The sequence below is a fragment of the Botryllus schlosseri genome, chromosome 4, assembly GCF_051294905.1.
Source record: "Botryllus schlosseri isolate E-star chromosome 4, Bs_hap1, whole genome shotgun sequence".
Classification (NCBI taxonomy): Eukaryota; Metazoa; Chordata; class Ascidiacea; order Stolidobranchia; family Styelidae; genus Botryllus; species Botryllus schlosseri.
In genome coordinates, this window is record NC_137239.1 from 10,383,465 (window position 1) to 10,401,645 (window position 18,181).

Here is an 18,181-nt window from a genome sequence, read left to right on the forward strand (position 1 = left end):
AGCGTCCAAGGCTGTAGAACGGACTGCACGTCGGTGATAATTTAGTGTCTAGGGACTGAATATGACTCCTCCAGGACATGTCCGAGTCCAATAAAACCCCGAGATATTTGGCATTATCTGTGTTGGAGACGGGCTGATCAGCGATGTTAACGCTTAGGTTATTTTTTGAATTTCCCAATAATATATACCCAAGGAACAGCTTTTGGTTCAAATAGGTTGTTGGAAATTGACATATAGTCTTCAGGGGTAGTGATGAATATAAGGTGAGCTTAACAAGGTGTGTTGAGTCGAAAAAGTATGGGAACCATCGGTTTACCATATTCCAAACTTAAGCATATCCATGTACAAATGCAGTGTACTCTTGAGATGGCGATTTCCCCACCTTACAGTCAAAAAATCAAAATGAAAAAGCTATGGAAAATTGTCTTTGTAACCAGCTTTCATATGATACCCCACTCGCTTGAATATACTTATAAGGTTTTGCTCAATTCGCATTCTAAATTGTGTAACGCTTGACCGATTTCAGACCATCGATCAAGTTTCGCCTCAATTTAACCTTTAACACTACACCGCATGGCATTCAATACCACATGGGAATATAGACCAATATACTAGTTACTCAGAAAACCCAGTGCCAAATCTCAACTGTAATCCAACATCTGTTTACACCTTTTTGAATTTTACACTGATAAACCTGAAGGCTGCAGAGCTGAAATGAGCAGAAAATCGTCAATTTTTCAAAATGACATAACTTTTGACCCCGGTGATCAATTTTCCTCAAATAAACTTCGTTGTGTTCGAAATTAACTCATCTATGCATGCACCAAATTTCAGAAGATTGGGGAATGAGGTGGTTCCAACTTTTGTTGTCCAGGTTGGGAATGGCCCCTATACCATACTTCGATACAGCACCGTAACTGCCGCACCCCAAATCCCCCAATTGGGGGGGGCCCGAGCTCGAAAGGGGCCCAAAATTATTTCGTGAATTAGCATAAATCATAGAGTATTTTTCGAAAATTTATATAATTTTTTCAAAATTTTTCGCGCTGGGCGCGAATTCAACTAGCCGTTTTGCTATATTATTGGGTATTGGGCCATTACCGCGCCACGACCCACCAAGACATACAATCAAGTTTTAGGCCATATAACATGCGACTCCAAGAAGTGTGCCAGAACGATCGGCAGCGAGAAAAGCTTGGCCGAAAAGGTCTATGCCCTTATGCAGACAGAAAACTTCGTTATATAGGCTATATAAAATACAGATTGGTTTAGTTGTCCATGTCCATAGGCGCCTGAATGACTGGCGCCGAATGTTCCTGTCTTTACAATCTGAACCTCACAAGACAAATACCATCCCGCTGGGAAACATTTTATGGAAGTAACGAAATAACATCATGTGACGAAGTCATATCAACGGGTCCGCCCGCCCGAAGATGTTTAATCAATATTTACGGGCCCTCCCGTTTTCAAGACACTTCACTCAGCTCTACCGTTAAATCTAATTACGTGAGTAGAGAGGACAATAGATTGATAGCATAATATATATGCAATCGCCGATCTGATTGACCGATTTTATCATAAAGTATCGAAAATTTTCGCGCTTCGCGCTGTCTCGGCTCACATTACAGTACAGATAATTTAGTGACAAACGCGAACAACGTGATGAGGGCCTGACGAGGTGCTGTTTCGTTCCTGCCAACGGGTATACGCCCGAAGATGTTTAATTATTATTGAGTGGTCCTACCTTTTCAAACACACCTCACTCAGCTCTACCGACAAATCTGATTACGTCAGCAGAGAGAAGATAAAAATTTATAACAAATACGCAATTCCCGATCATACTGACCGATGAAATCATGAATTCTAGAAATTTTCCGCGCTTCGCGTGCTTAGGCGACAAAAGCTTAATTACTAAACAAACTCCCAATGATAATGATGAATAGTGGTAAACAGTGTATCGCCGGAGGGGGGGTTCTGGGGGGCGAAGCCCCCCAGAAGTTCGGTCTATAACCATATGGGGGGCCCAAGACCAAAGTTTTTTTGGGGGGGGCCTGACGAAGTGCTGTTACGGCCCTGCTTCCATATCATACCATACCATACCATGCCCTGCTTTCAATAGCCTATGCCCTATAATATATGACCCTGCCGAAGTACTGATTACTTCAGCATTACCTTCCAGTGATTACTCGAAATTATTTTTGGTACTGTTAGCCGTATAGGTTGTCATAACCAGTGAAAAAAGCCGCCGTTGGTCGCTTCCGGTTTTACTTGTAGTACATGCTGACTCAGTGTGTCAATAAGCCCATTTACATGGTCAAGTCGTCTTGGAGTGACGTCATGAGACGGCTTGCCAAAGTGATCGAGTTTACATGGTCATGTTTCTCGCATCTCGAGTGATACACAGCACTTTGGGATTCAGCTCGGGGAATATGCTACGGCAGTTGAGATATCCAGAAATACTTCAACACAATTCTAGAATGATCAAATACACCGTGTATGTATTCTTTCTGATAGTGAGTTGGGCAAGTTATATTGTTGGCTGTACCCTCTTCATAAGTTGTGACGCTGAACAAATAAGACCACGTGCATATTATAAAAGCAGTATCATGTACTGATAGAGCTTTCACATTCACCCAGTTGAAATACGTGCCGGTTTCGTGAAATATGAAGATGAAATGTTGGTATGTTGCTGTAATCTGGATTCGTTCTCAAGTACCGGTACTGTTCAAGCCGTCTCCAAGCGACTCTGCGGAACGGATCGAGCTCAAGACGGATTGAAGCCGTCTGCCTTTTTCTCTTTTTCAAAAACGAGAGAGTCAGATTGACGAGTCAGCTTCGAAGCTGACCCAAACGGCCATGTAAATGGGCTTACTGCGTCTCATCAGAGTCGGGTGAAAAGGTTTATGAGTAGGCCTATATTTTTTAGCGCTTAGCATAACAAATATAACTAAATTTACAATATTTCTAAACTTTTCCTAATAGCTTTGTGCCCCACCTCAAATGCTCCTGTGGCCCACCCTTTGAGAACCCCTGGCCTAGGCCAAGATGCGAGCATAAATCAAAGGTTTTTGGGTAAAATTTTTATTCGATTTTTGCGAAAAATTGTGACGTGAGGAGTGAATTCTGATGGCGAATTCAGAATCAGCATCGTAAAATTAGGTAGACTATATTAACCGTTCTAAAAAAGCAAAAAATAAGTTGAAAAATGTCGACCAGTGTTGTGGTTTTGGCCCCCAAGTGTCCAGTAGTAAGTACGGAGAATGGACACTTGATGGACACACGACTACGCATGACACTTCCAATCTGAAAACCTAAAGGCGAGGTCGGCGCCCTCGGCGGTAAAGTCTGTATGACTGCTCGGCTCGGCAATTATATTTTCGATTAGAATCTGCCTAACCAGGGCATCAGGTCGTCTCTTATACATTAGACTTGGGGCTAGATACAAAATAAGAGTCTCGTAAATTTGGTTGTACTGGAGAAGCAGGCACTTTTGCACCGGAAAGCAAATATGTTTTCTTATCCATTCATATCAAATTCAATGCTCCTGTTTCGCTATGCTCTTCTTACTCTTCCATCTCGCTTTCACCATGCCACCACTGGAATTAGTTATAAGATGACAACCATAATAGCAGTATTATTAACTACAGTATTTTAAGCATATAGTTGTGTCATCCCGCTATTCCTTTTTGGCTTTTTATAACACAAACCTGTATATATCGGGTGGAGCGAGGTATTTGAGTATATATACAAGTTTGAACAGCTGTCATTTTGATTTGTGTAGATAAAAAGTCGTTGGCTGTTCTTTGATTCATTGTAAAGTTGAGTTTTCTGTTGCGATTCAAATGATAATTTTGATCCTTTACATTTACTTCTCTACCTATCAACGCTATCATCTTCGAAACTATCCATGCATGTAACTTATGCAGTGGTTTCACACCTCTTTCCACCCACGTACCATTTCAATGTTTTATGCTGTGCTCGCGTACCACTTACATACATAGGTTATGTGTGCGGAAGGCGGTCCAAAATGCTTCCATCGTGTTGGGCTGCCGATGGCAGTGGAACAGGAAATGACCTGCCCATTTTAAGGCTCAATATATGATTTCTGTAGTGGATCCATTTGGAATTCTTGTGGTCGGATATATTAAAACGGCATTTGGTTAGGTAAGAATCCCAATGCTTTACGACTAGATCTCTTCCCTGTACGTCATTGGTGGATTTGCCCCTACCCACGGCCATGATCTCGAATACTAAAAATCAACCCCACCTGAACTAATAACACCCTTCCGGTCTTGAAAAAAACAATGTAGCCTATTCACGTACCACCTGGAAGACTTTCGTATACCACTACACTACAAAAATAAATTGGGGAAATTTGGTCTCAGTGTCTGAAATTGATTTTGTACAAAAATAAAGTCTTAAAGACCAATTAGCCTTACCAAGTACATTCTGTCTCAAATCGATTTTTTACAAAAAAAAAAAGTCTTGAAGACCAATTAGTCTTACCTAGTATTTATGTCTCAAAAGTAAGACACAAATTGATCGAAAATAGTAGCAGTGACTTGGGTGCATCCTTTTCAATGTTAGGTTCTGAGCGAAGGGGAAGCATGAGAGAGACCAGAATTTGCAGTGTTGGGATGATACTGTACTAAGGAGTATACAAGATATTCACTAGATATAGTTATCAAGGTACATGCCACTTACTACTCACATGTACTATTCAGATCAATATATATATGGTTGTCTGAATCGAAAATAGCATTTATGGTGAGTGGGTAAAATGAGATAAAAAATACTGCACAATTCGTCTTGAAAACAAGACCAAAAAAAACTGAAGCATCAAAAATTATCTCGATAAGCTAGCTGTGTCTGTGAAGTCCTTAGAAAAGTATTGTCCCATGCTCTCTCTCACTCTCCCCCTTCACTCAGAACATAACATTGAAAAGGATGCCTCCAAAGCAGTGCTTCTATTATCGATCAAGTTGGGTCTTACTTTTGAGACGGAAAGTACTTGGTAACACTAATTGGTCTTCAAGACTTTTTTTGCTAAAAACCGATTTGAGACAGAATGTACTTCGTAAGACTAATTGGTTTTGAGACTTCTTTTTCTAAAATATCGATTTGAGACCAAATTTGTCTAATTTTATGCTCTTGGCCCATGTCAACTTTCCGGTCTCAGTTTCAAACAAACCGTATTGCAGGGGTCACCAAGCTTTTTGCAACCAAGGGCTACTTTTGAGTACTGATTGAAGCGACGGGCTACCATTTACTCCCGCCGTTTATCCGTGCCAGACACAATTTCCGCTTTGATATTCATAGCATTGGGCAGGTATTGCATAGCGGTAAGACTTCTAAGAGATTCGTTTGAATAAAAACATCTCATTTCAACCAGCTTGCCAGTAGGCCTAAGACTTTTTAAGAAATCACGAATTACTTCGTACCGTGTTTATATAAATTATATAACAAACTGTAAGCTCAGATTTTAAAATAAATCTCGTCACACGTTATACTGGACATCGTTTTATCTGTTTCTAAACCAGTCAGTGGGAGGCCTGGCATTGCATGCTATCAACTAGTGCGCCGTACTCTGGTATGTAGGCTAACTTACACTGCAACTCTGAGTGAGTGTTCCAGATGTGCATTAATGAGGCGTGTTCTGTGTTTGTTATTTGATGAATGTCGTGTCCGCAAAGGCTGATTCACAACGATAAGTTGAACCAAACACGCTTGCAACCTTCATAGCTGCTGCGCATTCACCACTGTACTTTTCCGTGTCAAGGCATCAAAAGTTTGCTGCAGCCTTGTGGGCTTTGAGGTGGAGGTGATTTTGCGGTGGTACAATTTCAATCTCTAACTGTTCAGCATCCAGACATGACAGATTTCATTATACCTGACAGCAGCATCGATTACAGAAAGTTAGAAACATGGTACTATAAATTGCGTTGAGTGTAAGAGAGACAAGCTGTGTCAAAATATGCAATACAGATTGGCCATACTATGCATCTTCTAGTACGTCACCGCCATTTACTACCGGATAGTAATGTTGTTTACTACTTTAGCATTGTCCGGGACGTCGAGCTACCATAACGGATATATATATGATATCATAATTTTAAGTGTTTATATATATGTATTGTCATTTCTAAATCACATGTTATAGTGTGATTTAAACAACAATAGCTAAATCAATCAATTTATCTATTTAAAAGCTCAATGGTGATAATCTGATGAACATTGGCAAATGCTGCTATTCGATCTATTTTTAGAACAGGCTCGCGGGCACCACATCTGGTCCTCGCGGGCTACCTAGTGCCCGCGGGCATCAGGTTGGTGACCCCTGCCCTATTGCTTCTTGATTAGCGAAATCCGACTTAAAAACAAGACCTAAAATACTGACACATCAAAAACTGTCTCAAAAAGCCAGCTATTTCTTATGCTCTTGGCCCATGTCTATTTTCCGGTCTCATTTTTAAGACCACAAATCATGTCATTTCTTGATTAGTGAAATTTGTCTTAGAAACAAGACCAAAAATACAGACACATCAAACACTGTCTCAATAAGCTTGTTATGTCTTGAAGCTCCTGACCCATGTCAACTTTCCGGTCTCATTTTTAAGACCACAAATCATGTCGTTTCTTGATTAGCGAAATTTGTCTTAAAACAAGACCAAAAATACTGACACATCAAAAACTGTCTTGATAAGCACAATATGTCTTATGAGATGCGTTTTATTGGTCTCATTTTTAAGACCAAATAATTGTGACAATTATATATGGTCTTAAACAGCTGAATCAGTCTCAATTTTAAGACCTCAATTCATCAGTAAGACTGAAATCGCTGAAAATGAGACCAAATCATCCTCATTTCTTGAATTTGAGACCAAATTTGTCCAATTTTTTTTGTAGTGTAGTGGTACGCGTAGCACAGGTTGGGAACAAATGAACTGATGCAAAGCCTGCAAAAGATAATTGCATTCTCCTTATTCTCTGGATCATATCTGGTCAGCTTTTTAATAAAGTTGGTATATCTCTGTGTTGAGTCAGTAACTTGATTCATTCATAAAGATGAATTTTTAGCTAGTTCTGCTGGTTGAGTTTCTCATTCAAGTCTGACCACTTTGCTGTGGAGTGTTACTGACTTCGGAAATCAAAGTGCATAATTTTGACACCGAAAGTTTCATGACATGACCTTTTGAAATCAATGTTGTGTTTCAGCGCGAATAATCTTGCAATATTCGGTTGAATTGAAAAAAGTTTGTGAAACACTTGCCAGCCCACACTATATTGATTATTATTGGCTAATCTTGATGCAGTCTTTGCTGAGTAGCGGGATATTTGCGCATCGCCCCAATCGCTTCTTCATGCAGATGCATATAGTCAACAGGTTGGGGATTGAAAGTGGTTGTTCATGCTTTTTGAATCAACTATGCTCTATGCCAGTGGTTCCCAACTGTTTCTTCACCATTCCCCACTTCAGATAACTTTTGAGTCATTATTTCCCATAACCCAACTTTGAGTTCAATGGAGTGATATACCGGATGTCGTGGATAAGCTATTTGCTTATTGGAGTGCACCAAATATTCCCGGGATGCCTGACAGTAGACATAAACAACCTCCTTTTACTGCAACATAAAACCTCTTGTGTACAGGTAACCAGTAAAATTCTATCAAAGATTTATTGCGAGCTTATAGCTTCTTAAACAGATGCGGTAATGTTGCAGCTTACGGCGAACAGATTTTGGAAAAGTGGTGTATAAAAGCTATTGTCACACCAAATCCGATAATATTCATCATAATCTGTTCAAGACACTGCAATCAGCCTACCCGTGAATGCGCTTATAAGTCGAAAATCAATATTGTTCCGAATATCGGCAGATCCAAAATACAATGAATGTAGCAACAATGTCAAACGTCAATTCTTCGCAACAAGGCCGATTTCTAGTGCTCTCTGGTTGTCAACCATGTAATGGCGTGTTGCACATCCTTAGGTTAGTTTTCAATAAATAACATGAGCAATGACCCTGTTTACAGCATCTTAGCCATTCCATGATCACCTTCCGAGCGAGATAGTGTAATGGTTGTGCGTCCGGCTTCTCATTCGGTAGGTCGTGGGTTCGATCCCTGGCCGGGTCAGACCAAAGACTCGAAAACTGGTATTCGCGGCTATCCTGCTAGGCGCTCAGCAATCACGGATAGCATGGAGGAGAAAAACCGGGGGTGCAGACTAGATGACCTTACTATAAAGGCCGTATCGCATCTCCGTCGTCCAAAAGCATCTCGATGGTGCAGGCGAAAAAGAATACCATATCTCTCTCTCTCCCTTGATACATTTGTTCTTTTACGGCATTCAAATGAACTCCGAGGGTTTGCTGAACCAGTCTGACAAATTTGGCGGATGACGAGGCACACACCAAATCAAATGCTGCAGAAGTCGCATTGATTTGCAGTAAATAGTCATTTGCATAAATTTTTCTTTGTGTGAAAATCATCTTGCAACAGTGTTCATTTTGGGCGTCAGTATTCTAGTGAAATGTGGTAAATTTTTTGTTACGCTGAGGAAATTTTGCGTTCATTCGAGTCATACCGATTAGCGAAAGTGTCTGTCAAGTTATCAAAGACCACTGTTCTAATTAATATAATCCCCAGGATTGTAACCAAGTCACAAATCATTCTCGCTTTTATAGCCTTGACTAGAGTCCAGTCGAATGATTTTCAATTCACCACCGACTCAAGCTCGAGTCCACGTGGAGGATCGAGTCCGAGTCATAGTGTCTTGACCCGAGTCCAAGTCATTATGTTCAGTGTTTAGTTTTAAGTTCAACCCTGTTCCATCCACTTCTTTCAACTTTGCTCATAGTGTTTTGACCCGAGTCCAAGTCCCAACTGTTCAGTTTTCAGTTTGATCCGGTTAACCGACTTTTTTCAACTTGTCTCGAATGAAATAGAATGGCTCACATTCATAACATACTGGTAGTAATTTTCCTCAGTTTTGACAGTTTCTGGCCCTATTTTCCAAGTATCAGGACTGTTGGATTAAATATCAATAATGCGGTGACTTTACTATTCTCTGACGTTACGATTGAATGTCTGTCCCAGCCGTCCTAGTTCCGAGTCATGCACTATTACTCGATTACAAGTCAAGTCATATTACGCATTTGAAAAAAATTTTTGAGTGAAGTCGAGTCACCAAATAATTGTGACTCAAATCGAGTCATTTCAACCTTGAACTGCCCTTGAATTTTTTCATCTATTTACAGCGTATTTGGTAACTATTCCTTGAACTATCAATTGAAAATGGATCGAACAAAAAAAATGGTTCGTTCCGTTTTAATGTCATCCAAAGAGGGAGTTCCTGCGCACCGTTTTAAGAAAGATTATCGAGATCTCACAATGGACGAATTGAGTCCAAGAAAATTTGGCTTCAACAACATCGAGGATTTTATGGCATCGATGAGAGATGTCGTAAGAGTTACGAGGACACGGGGCGAAGTTACTTTCCATGCTGTCGAGAATGCGGAGACTCAACACATTAAAAATTTCGTTTCGAATCAAAAATCCAAGTGCGAAAAACCAAAGAAATTGACATTCAAGCGGCAAGGGCCTGTCCAAAGGACATATCAAAGACCATATCAGTCATCGGATAGGTCGAAACGGGTCGTAACTTATGGTAGTAAGCAGCAGAGTGTGAGTAACCCGCCACCTTTAATGAGGCCCGTTGAACAATATCCTGGTACTGTGAATTATCGGAAAATTAACACACCACTCCTAAGTGCAAGTAAACCACGACCTTCAATGGGACCTTCCGGACATAATGCTAGCACAGCGATTTATCCAAAAGTTAACAAGGCACTCCCAAGGAAATTATCAGTCAAGGTGAAATCTGCTTACACGGATGACTCAGGAAAGCTGACACCCGTGATTCTCAACAGAATAAAGAGTGTTCTCGGAATTAATCTTGGTGGCGTGCATGCACAAGACTTTCAGAGTATCTATTTCAAGGAACACAAAACTGAGATTTCCGACTCTATTATAGACGATTTGATTAATGGCACTATCAAAGGTGCGGCCAGAGTGGAGGTGTATCCTTCGAAGCAAGGACAAAAGTACATACTATACCCGTTGAAAAATGAAGCCTGCCAAAGTGAATCTGCTAGTATACGACAGAAGAAAGATGATGGTAAAAAGTTCAGTATGGTCGCTGATAGTAATCTGGTTTTGATCAGCGCAACTATAAAAAAGCAGCTCGGTCAATTGCTGAGCGAAAGAAAGGATGGCGTGACGTTTTATGAGCTGAAGAACGCTTACATGAAAAGATACCATTGTCAGATTTTGGATAGTATTTTGCACGCTGTCGAGTGCGGGCAAGTCCGTGACATAGCAATAATAAATCGACAATGTATCGGGAACAGAGAGTATGTGAAATTCTACCCCATTCCTGACCAAAGCCTGATGTCAGCGATGGACAAACTTACTATCAACAACAGGAGAGAAGTGTCTGGCATACCATCTAAAGACAAAGAACACATCAAGAAAATTATCGAAGGCAACACACGGGTAGCATCTAAAGGGGCACTCCGTAAAGGTGACGGCGACCCTCACAAAGTCGCAACTCCTTGCAAAATCATCAGTATTGAATCTCGCAAGCCTGAGATTGCACATGTCGCCAAATCTGATTCAGGTAGAGCGAGGTGTTCTCCGAAGAGAAAAATTGCTAAGGCACGCCCGCGAAAATACTCGGCTCTGTCATCAGCTACTCAAACCACCGGTTTCTGTTCGCCGGAAAAAATGGTTTTAGAACAGAATTCTCTCCATTCCGGAAAGGTCACTCACGTCTGTGACGAAAACGGTGCATATTTTTATGTGCAAATATTCAAAAACCCAAAATTTATTGACATTGTCGACAACATACAGTGCGGTAAAAATGATTTGGTACACGGTGAAATTAAGCCTGGATTGCTGGTCGTTTGTAACGGAAAGCGTGCGAAAGTGGTTTCCACTTCTAGACGTCTTGCGACGGTGTATTTCATAGATTATGGAAATACAATGCGGGTCGGATATCAAGAGGTTTATCATTTTCAAAAACATCTGTACCAGATACCGCAGCTCGCGGTCCTATGCACTCTCGACAAGCAGAATTATGACTACATGAATTTCAAAGAAGGCTGCCGGAAAATTTTTCCCACACTGGTGAACAAAAAAGTCGTCGCCAAGGTGATCTCGACGTCAGCGGAAGACTTGAGAGGAAAATCGGGTCTCGTTCATGCCGTGCATATCTATCATTCGGGCGCGAATGTTAACCGTGAGATTATGAAGAGTGTGAAAATGTCTTCGACGGAAGATGATGTCGAATCAACATCTGGTTCGGACAAATATGAATCGGACACATCGGTGTCTAGTTCTGCATCTTCTTCAAGTGAGGAAGATGATTGTCCGTCCACTACATCTTTGAAAAACGATGTCAAAGTCACTGATGCAGTCAGCAAAGTTGAACCATATAATGGCGTCGCTTATGTTGACCCGCCCAAGTCATTCTACTATCAGGGAGCAATGGGAAAGATGATAGTCGTTGAAATCACAAGAGTACTATGGCCGGATCTTTTCATGGTGCCTATCGAGAGACTCGTTCACCTTCAGAATATCACCTCTATGATGACGAATTACTTTTCAAAAAGTGCCGGTAAATGCTGCAACCCGTCTAGAGGCGATAAGGGTATTTACGCCGCGATCTGCGAAAGGTACACTCGGCCTATCTGGAGGCGTGTTGAAGTGCGGAGCGTAAATGGCAGGCATACATCGGTTTATTTGGTAGATCGCGGAGAATTAGACGTGGTTCCTACGGGATCTTTACGCCATCTGCCTCAAAACATCACCATTTTGCCGAAGCTCGCGATGGTGGGGAGACTTGGCGGTATCAAAATCAAGGACTCCTTGTCATTGGACGCGATGAAGCGTTTTAAAGAAGCAATTACAGGCCGTGCACTTACCGCGCATGTGTTGGATTGTTTTTTTGAAAACAATATGTTGGTGTACGACATCTGCGTTTACCGTGATGGCAGAAAAGGTGTCGAGTGCGTTAACGATGTGATGGAGGACGAATGGGAGGTAGCTTATTATTTGACAGTGTAATATTGTGTAGGCTGCTTGGCAATGAAGATTTTCATTTTCATTTTCATACCGCCTGTGCTGTTTGAAAGGAATTTCACAATCAGATTAGTGATTCTTTTTCTTGGTAACGCACTTGAAGAATATAAATTATTACATCTTTGAGCAAATTTCATTATTGTTATTTACATTTGTTCCATTCTTTTGTTGCGTGGATCATGGTTGTTTGCAGTGTCTTCGAATTATTGCGATGGTATGTTTTGCCACCTGCTAATGAGCACTAAGTGTTCACTACCGGTACTGATTTACACCTATGAAACTGTATTACCCAGAGGATTCTTTATGTCATACAACGACTGCTGTTTAAAAGCACCTTTTTCGTCCAGCTCATGATACTATTCTTATTTTGCATATCCGTATACCAAATTTCGTTCCTGTTAATGACATTTGTTCCATTCTCATTTTGCGTGCGTCATGATTGTTTGTAGTGTCTTTGAATTATTGCGATGCTATCTTCAGCCACCTGTGATAAGTGTTCGCTAGTGATTTACACCTGCCAAACTGTACTAATGTAGGAAATTTCACTGTGCCCTTTGCCATTAGAATACTGCGTTAAGGAATATATTATTTTCTTTTATTCCGTTTCTTTAGGGTGGGGTGGGGGAATTTGAGTGTATTTTCAAGTTCGGGCAGCTGTCATTTTCATAAACTGCCCAATAAAAAGGTGTTTGGTTGATATTTGTTACATTGTATGGTTGAATTTTCGGTTGCAAATCAATTGAAGATTCAATCTGCTTACAGTAGAAAAATATTGTGATTTTTATTTTACAAATTTGTGTACTCAATTTACCCCAATTTTGTGGGAAAATTGAGTATACTGTCTAAATTGGACTTGAAGCCAGCCTTATCCCCATGTTATACCCGAATGATCCATTGTATGGGCAAACTGAGTATATATACAGGTTTTTAAAAAAGATACTGGAACAAGATCTGTTATATAGTTGCTTAAACAGAGACTTTTCAGGAGGAACAGCTGAGCGAAATAATTCGATTTCAAATTTTCCCTAAAGGTTTACATTCACATCAAATTTGAGGACCCCTTTTCTTTCTAAAATTGGTGCTTTCACTTTGAAATTACTTCATTGAATGAAATAGAAAATGTTCTCAACATCAATGTTTGAGGGATAGGAAAATGTGCAACTGGCTGCTATATTCATATCAAACAAAAAATTATGTTCAAATGTTTCACCGCCACCCATCATATTTCCTACCTGCCCCAGAAACTTTCTTTGTCTGTATTGTGTAACTAGCCAGGCCAACTCCTTCATTTCCTCTTCCTGAACTGTTTCAAGTGTTTCAACTCCCCTAAGTCCATCTCAGAAACTGTATTTTGAGTGGCTACTTCCTGCTCATCATGGTCACTGACCACAACCTCGTTGCAGTTTTGACCTCTTGCATTTTAGCTCATACATTCTCTTCATCTTAAAGTCTGGCCATGCTTTCTTCTGATGTCAGCACCTCATCAGTTATAACCAGAACAAGTGAACAATCTGAACATGCCTCCTTTTGGCATAGCTATATCATTTCTGGTTTATCTTTTCATTACTTGAGAGACTACTGTAGTAATAGCCTGGATCTAACTTTTCATTTCGTCACTTCAAGTGATTCTTGCGGATGGGGCTACCATTTTCTGTGTTGCTCTAATTAGCTTTCTTATGAGTATTCCATAGGGATTCTTTCCAGACTCTATTATAACAGCTCTTTCTTGTCTTACTTTCTTTGACAGCCTGATCCAATTCCTGTGGTACATATTTAGGGGTTCGCTTCTTCTTATAATACCTGATCATGCCTGTCACTGTTCTAACTCTCTAATTGTGTAACAAAATCAGCATAACAAGATTCAAAAGAGTATTTGCAACCGCTCTGATGATGGTGCAACAAAGAAAGTCCACGTTCAATAGTGTACTCAATTTACCCCATACCAAATTTATACTATACCCAAATTACCCCAAAAAAATATTCTTCAAATTAAAATTTACTCTTACCGCCATTGACAAAATGCATTGCCATACCTTGTAGTGTGATCAACTATCACAAACTTGAGCAATATTTGGATATGCAACCACAATTTTTAGGCTGTCTGCAAAGAAGTTGAAAAATGGTATAAAAAATGAAAAAAAAATTTCTAAACTTTTAATTCCACCTGGAAGCTATAATCTGCCTTTGATAAAAATGGTTATTAGTCTTATCTAGAGCTGACATAGTAAGCTAATGAATAAATGCAGAACTGATGAATTTGAAGCTGACATGTTTAGAAAACAAAAGTTTTAGTCGAATGTACTCAAATTCCCCCACCTACTCAAGTTCCCCCACCCTACCCTACAATTGATCCATGACATCACGTCCTTGCTGATATTTTTCCCATCTCGATTTTATTCTGGCTATGCTGTGCTACAATTTACACGGTTTCATTTTTTGCGGTGTACCTTTCTGGTTCGAGTCTTGCACAATGACCCAAGTACGAGTTGATACAGAAATTGACTCGAGTCGAGTCAATTTACGCATTTGTGAAATGACTCGGGTCAAGTCAAGTCACCAAAAAATCGTGACGTGGGTCGAGTCATTTCAACTCTGATAGTGTTCTTGAATTTTACCATTTATTTACAGCGCATTTGTTAACTATTCATTGAAGAGAACTATCAATTGAAAATGGATCGAACAAAAAAAATGGTTCGTTCCGTTTTAATGTCATCCAAAGAGGGAGTTCCTGCGCACCGTTTTAAGAAAGATTATCGAGATCTCACAATGGACGAATTGAGTCCAAGAAAATTTGGCTTCAACAACATCGAGGAGTTTATGGCATCGATGAGAGATGTCGTAAGAGTCTCGCGAATACGAGGTCAAGTTACTTTCCATGCTGTCGAGACCGCGGAGACTCAACACATCAAAAATCTTGTTTCGAGTCAAAAATCCAAGCGTAAAAAACCAAAGAAATTAACATTCAAGTGGCAAGCGCCTGTGCAAAGGACATATCAAAGACCATATCAGTCATCATCAGGTTGGTCAAAACGAATCGTGACCTATGGCAGTAAGCAGCAGAGTGCGAGTAAACCACCACCGTTAATGAGGCCCTTTGGACAATATCCTGTTACTGTGAATTATCGGAAAATCAGCACGCCTCTCCCTAGTGTGAGTAAACCACGACCTCTAATTGGACCTTCTAGACAAAGCAGTAGCGCAGTGATCTATCCAAAAGTTAACACGGCTCTTCCAAGAAAAATATCAGTCAAGGTGAAATCTGCTTACACGGAGGGCTCGGGAAAGCTGAGTCCTGTTATTCTCAACAGAATAAAAAGTGTTCTCGGAAATAATCCTGGTGGAGTGCATGCCCAAGACTTTCAGAGTATCTATTTCAGGGAACACAAAACTGAGATTTCTGACTCTATTATAGATGATCTGATTAATGGCACTATCAAAGGTGCGGCCAGGGTGGAGGTGTATCCTTTGAAGCAAGGACAGAAATACATACTATATCCGTTGAGAAATGAATACACCCAAAGTGAGTCTACTGGTATACGACAGAAGGATAATGATGTAAAAAAGTTCAGTATGGATGCTGATAGTAATCTGGTTTCGATCAGCGCAACTATCAGAAATCAACTCTGTCAATTGCTGAGTGGAAGAAAGGATGGCGTGACTTTTTATGAGCTGAAGAACGCTTACATGAAAAAATACCATTGTCAGATTTCGGACAGTATTTTGCACGCTGTCGAGTGTGGGCAAGTCCCTGACGTAGCAAAAATAAATCGTCAATGTATCGGGAACAGAGAGTATGTGAAATTCTACCCGATACCTGACCAATGTCTGGTGTCAGCGATGGACAAACTTACTATAAACAGCAGGAGAGAAGTGTCAGGCATACCATCTAAACACAAAGATACCTTCATGAAAATGATCAAAGGCAACACACAGGTAGTATATAAGGGGGCGCTTGGTAAAGGTGACGGTGACTCTCACAAAGTTGTATCTCGCAAACCTGAGACTGTACATGTTGCTAAATCTGATACCGCTAGAGCGATGTGTTCTCCAAAGAGAAAAATTGCAAAGGCACGCCCGCGAAAATACTTGGCTTTGTCATCAGATGCTCAAACCACCGGGTTCAGTTCGCTTGAAAAAATGGTTTTAGAACAGAATTCTCTCCATTCGGGAAAGGTCACTCACGTCTGTGACGAAAACGGTGCATATTTTTATGTACAAATATTCAAAAACCCAAAATTCATCGACATTGTCGACAACTTACAGTGCAGTAAAAATGATTTGGTACAGGGTGAAATTAAGCCTGGATTGCTGTTCGTTTGTAACGGAAAGCGTGCAAAAGTGATTTCCACTTCTAGAAATCTTGTGATGGTGTATTTCATAGATTATGGAAGTACAATGCGGGTCGGATATCAAGAGGTATATCATTTTCAAAAACATCTGTACCAGATACCGCAGCTCGCGGTCCTATGCACTCTCGACAAGCAGAATTATGACTACAAGATTTTTAAAGAGGGCTGCCTTAAAACTTTGCCTACACTTCTGAACAAAAAAGTAGTGGTCAAGGTGATCTCGACGTCAGTCGGAGACTTGAAAGGAAAATCGGGTGTCGTTCATGCCGTGCATGTCTATCATTCGGGCTCGAACGTTAACTGTGAGATTATGAAGAGTGTGAAAATGTCTTCGACCAAAGATGATGTCGAATCAACATCTGGTTCGGACAAATATGAATCTGACTCATCGGTGTGTAGTTCTGTGCCTTCAAGTGAGAAAGATGATTGCCCGTCCACTGCATCTTTGGAAAACGACGTCAAAGTCACTGAAGCGGTCAGCAAAGTTGAACTATATAATGGCATCGCTTATATTGACCCTCCCAAGTCATTCTGCTATGAGGGAGCCATGGGAAAGATGATAGTTGTTGAAGTCACAAGAGTACTATGGCCGGATATTTTCATGGTGCCTGTCGAAAGACTCGTTCACCTTCAGAATATCACCTCTATGATGACGCATTACTTTTTAAAAAGTGCCGGTAAATGCTGCAACCCGTCGAGAGGCGACAAGGGTATTTACGCCGTGATCTGCGATAGGTACGCTCGGCCTATCTGGAGGCGTGTTGAAGTGAGAAGTGTAAATGGCAGGCATACATTGGTTTATTTGGTAGACCGCGGAGAATTGGACGTAGTTCCTACGGGATCTTTACGCTATCTGCCTCAAAACGTCACCATTTTGCCAAAGCTCGCGATGGTGGGGAGACTTGGCGGTATCAAAATCAAGGACTCCTTATCATTGGAAGCGATGAAGCGCTTCGAAGAAGCAATCACAGGCCGTGCACTGACCGCGCATGTGTTGGATTGTTTTTTCGAAAACAATACGTTGGTGTACGACATCTGCGTTTACCGGGATGGCAGAAAGGGAGTCGAGTGCGTTAACGATGTGATGGTGGGCGAATGGGAGATAGCCGATTATTTGACAGTGTAATATTGTGTAGGCTGCTTGGCAATGGAGATCTTTATCATCATAACACCTGTGCTGTTACAAAGCAAATCTAGGATCAGGCTTGTGATACTATCGGATTTTTTTACTAGGTAACACAAGAATAATGCATTATGATATCTTTGACCAAATTTCAAAACCGTTATTTACATTTGTTTCATTCTTATGTTACTTGCATCATGGTTGTTTGCAGTGTCCATGAATTATCACGATGCTATCTTTAGCCGCATGATAATGAGCGATAAGTGTTCACTACTGATTAACACCTAACACTTAATACTTGAAAACTGTATTGACCCGGACGATTTTTTTTAGGTATGACCGCTGCTTTTTGAAAGCAAATTTTATTCCGGCTCATGATACTATTTTTATTTTGCATCTCTGTATACCAAATTTCGTTCCTGTTAATGACATTTGTTCCTTTCTTATTTTGCATGCGTCATGATTGTTTGCAGTGTCATTGAATTCTTGAGATACTATCTTTAGTCATCTGTGATAAGTGTTCACTAGTGATTTACACCAGCCAAACTGTAGCCTACTAGTGTAGGAA

The 18,181-nt window shown here is 40.6% G+C and overlaps 1 protein-coding gene across 1 annotated transcript; it reads left to right on the forward strand.

Annotated features, from left to right (window-relative positions):
- Positions 1-9,284: 9,284 nt before the first annotated feature.
- LOC145438040 (tudor domain-containing protein 7-like) lies at positions 9,285-12,746 on the forward strand. Its single transcript, XM_080315407.1, has one exon. It carries the CDS (start codon positions 9,295-9,297, stop codon positions 12,124-12,126), a length of 2,832 nt encoding a protein of 943 aa, XP_080171533.1. The 5' UTR covers positions 9,285-9,294; the 3' UTR covers positions 12,127-12,746.
- The last annotated feature ends 5,435 nt before the right edge of the window (positions 12,747-18,181 follow it).

What these genes read in the sequence shown, in the direction of transcription:
- LOC145438040 (XM_080315407.1), top strand. Translation starts at nt 9,295, where the DNA reads ATGGATCGAACAAAAAAAATGGTTCGTTCCGTTTTAATGTCATCCAAA.